The 1,897-nt window shown below is 72.1% G+C and overlaps 1 protein-coding gene across 1 annotated transcript in view; it reads right to left on the bottom strand.

Annotated features, from left to right (window-relative positions):
* Positions 1-435, bottom strand: part of MYT1 (myelin transcription factor 1) — a 10,962-nt gene extending 10,527 nt beyond the window's left edge. The window contains exon 1 of the mRNA XM_012728414.1: positions 334-435. Within this exon, the coding sequence (XP_012583868.1) occupies positions 334-353 (20 nt within the window). The 5' untranslated portion in view covers positions 354-435. The remainder of the gene's footprint in view (positions 1-333) is intronic.
* Positions 436-1,897: the final 1,462 nt, after the last annotated feature.

Below are 1,897 nucleotides of genomic sequence, written 5' to 3'. Positions count from 1 at the left end.
GGAGCCGTGAGGGGCTCGGGGCGCAGCGGGGGCGGCTGCCAGGCTGCTCACCCTCGGGGAGGCGGGTCTCGGGGCTGCAGGGCTGCCAGCACCACCTACGGACGTGTGACCCACAGGGACGCGTCGTCGCCTGGTGCCCCGCGGGTCAGGCGCGCCCCGCAGGCAGGTGGACGACCAGAGTGGTGCCCGGGCCCACGCCGGGCCCGTGCCGGGTACGAGCCACACTGGGGGTCTCCAGGGACTGCCGACCTCCGTCCACCAAGGTGGCCAGGGCAGGGCAGGTCCAGGCTGACCAGCAGGGCTCTGCCAGGAGCCCTCAGCCCAGGGACTTACGTGAGCAGCTCCTTCTTCATGTCCTTGGAGAGAAACCTCAGCCTGAAGTTGGTCAGAGTGACCTCCCCTGGGTACTTCCGCTCCTCAAAACTCTCTTCCGACACTTCCTGGTCATCTGCTTCAGAAGAAGCAAAAGAATGGGCTGCTGGCTCTGACTGCAAAAAACCAGCAGGGACAGGTTTCAACCGGCAGGCGGGGCGGGCGGGGCGGCCGGTGGTCGGTGGTCGGGAAGGGACCCTTCAGGACAGCTGGCAGGGCGGCCTCGGCGTCGCCTGTCTTCTGGGAGAGGGAGGACGGCTTCGGCCTCCCCGAGACGCAGAGGCCAGCACCGTGGAGAGCCCAGGGAGGCGGAGGCCCGGCCGCTGCCCAGCGCAGGGCCAGCTCCTCCCGCCAGGGGCACTCAGCCCAGCGCTGCGGGCGAGGGGTGGTGGGCGACTGACAGCCCAGGGCCCAGGGCCACCAGCCGGCCGGCCAGGGGTGCGCTGCGCCACAGACCCACGCGAGCACTGGGGCCCCTGCGGTCCCCAGAGAGGGCAGGTGCTGTGGATGCTGGCTGGGCCAGAAGGCCCCGCCTCGGGGATGGCCGCCCCACCGGGAAGCCACGCCCACAAGCCCCTGCAGCGCGGCAGCCACCTTCCCGCGGCCCCAGCGCGGCCCACGGTAAGTCCTGGGGCAGCCTCTCGGGCCCAGACGCCCACTCCCCGCAGACAGAGCCCTGGGCGAAGACGAGGCCCTGCCCGGAGGCCCTGGCCTGCACAGAAGCAGCGCTGGCCACCACACAGCCTGCAGGACTCCCCTCGCCAGAGCCGCTGTGCTGAGTCCATAAGCTCAGGCGGAAGCTGCACCACAGGCTCGGCCACAGCTGCCTGGACGCCTGATGTGAGGCGGAGGGAGAGCAGAGGGCAGCTGTGGCGCTGGGGCCTCCCGGCCGGGCCCACGTGGGCCGTCTGGCCAGCCTCCCTTCTCCGACGCGGCTGGGTCTGGGAGACGGTCCAGCTCCTGCATCTGGCCCTGGCCACACCTCCACCTGGGGCTGGTCCCGCCCACTCCCACGCCCCTGGGCTGGCCACGCCCACTCCCCACCCCAGTCTGGCGACGCCCACCCTGGTCCCGCCCACTCCCTCCAGGGTTGACCACACCCACTCCCTCCACCCCAGCCGGGCCACGCCCAGGCATGACTGGACACGCCCACCCCCAGTCTGGCTACGCCCATCCAAGGGCTGGTCCCGCCCACTCCCCCCCACCAGGTTGACCACGCCCACTCCCTCATCCCCCAGTCGGGTCACGCCCATCCGTGGACTAGACACGCCCACCCCGCCAGGACACGCCCGTCCAAGGGCTGGTCCCGCCCGCCCCTGGGCTGGCCACGCCCACTCCCCCACCCAGCGAGGGACTCGGCTCCTCTTTGGCACCCGAAGAAGCCTGTCCCTGCCCACGCTCCGCTCCCCGAGGCCCGCGGCTGCTGACCACCGTGTCTGCCGCCGCGAGAAGGCCACCTCTCCGGGTGGACAAAGCCGCGCGTCACCCCAGGGCGCAAGCCCTTGGGAGGGCACCGCCGGGCGGC

This window comes from Condylura cristata, unplaced genomic scaffold, assembly GCF_000260355.1.
Source record: "Condylura cristata isolate star-nosed mole 26May11 unplaced genomic scaffold, ConCri1.0 scaffold00022, whole genome shotgun sequence".
NCBI lineage: Eukaryota > Metazoa > Chordata > Mammalia > Eulipotyphla > Talpidae > Condylura > Condylura cristata.
The sequence above is the reverse complement of the archived record's forward strand: the minus strand, read 5'-3'. Positions and strand labels throughout refer to the sequence as shown.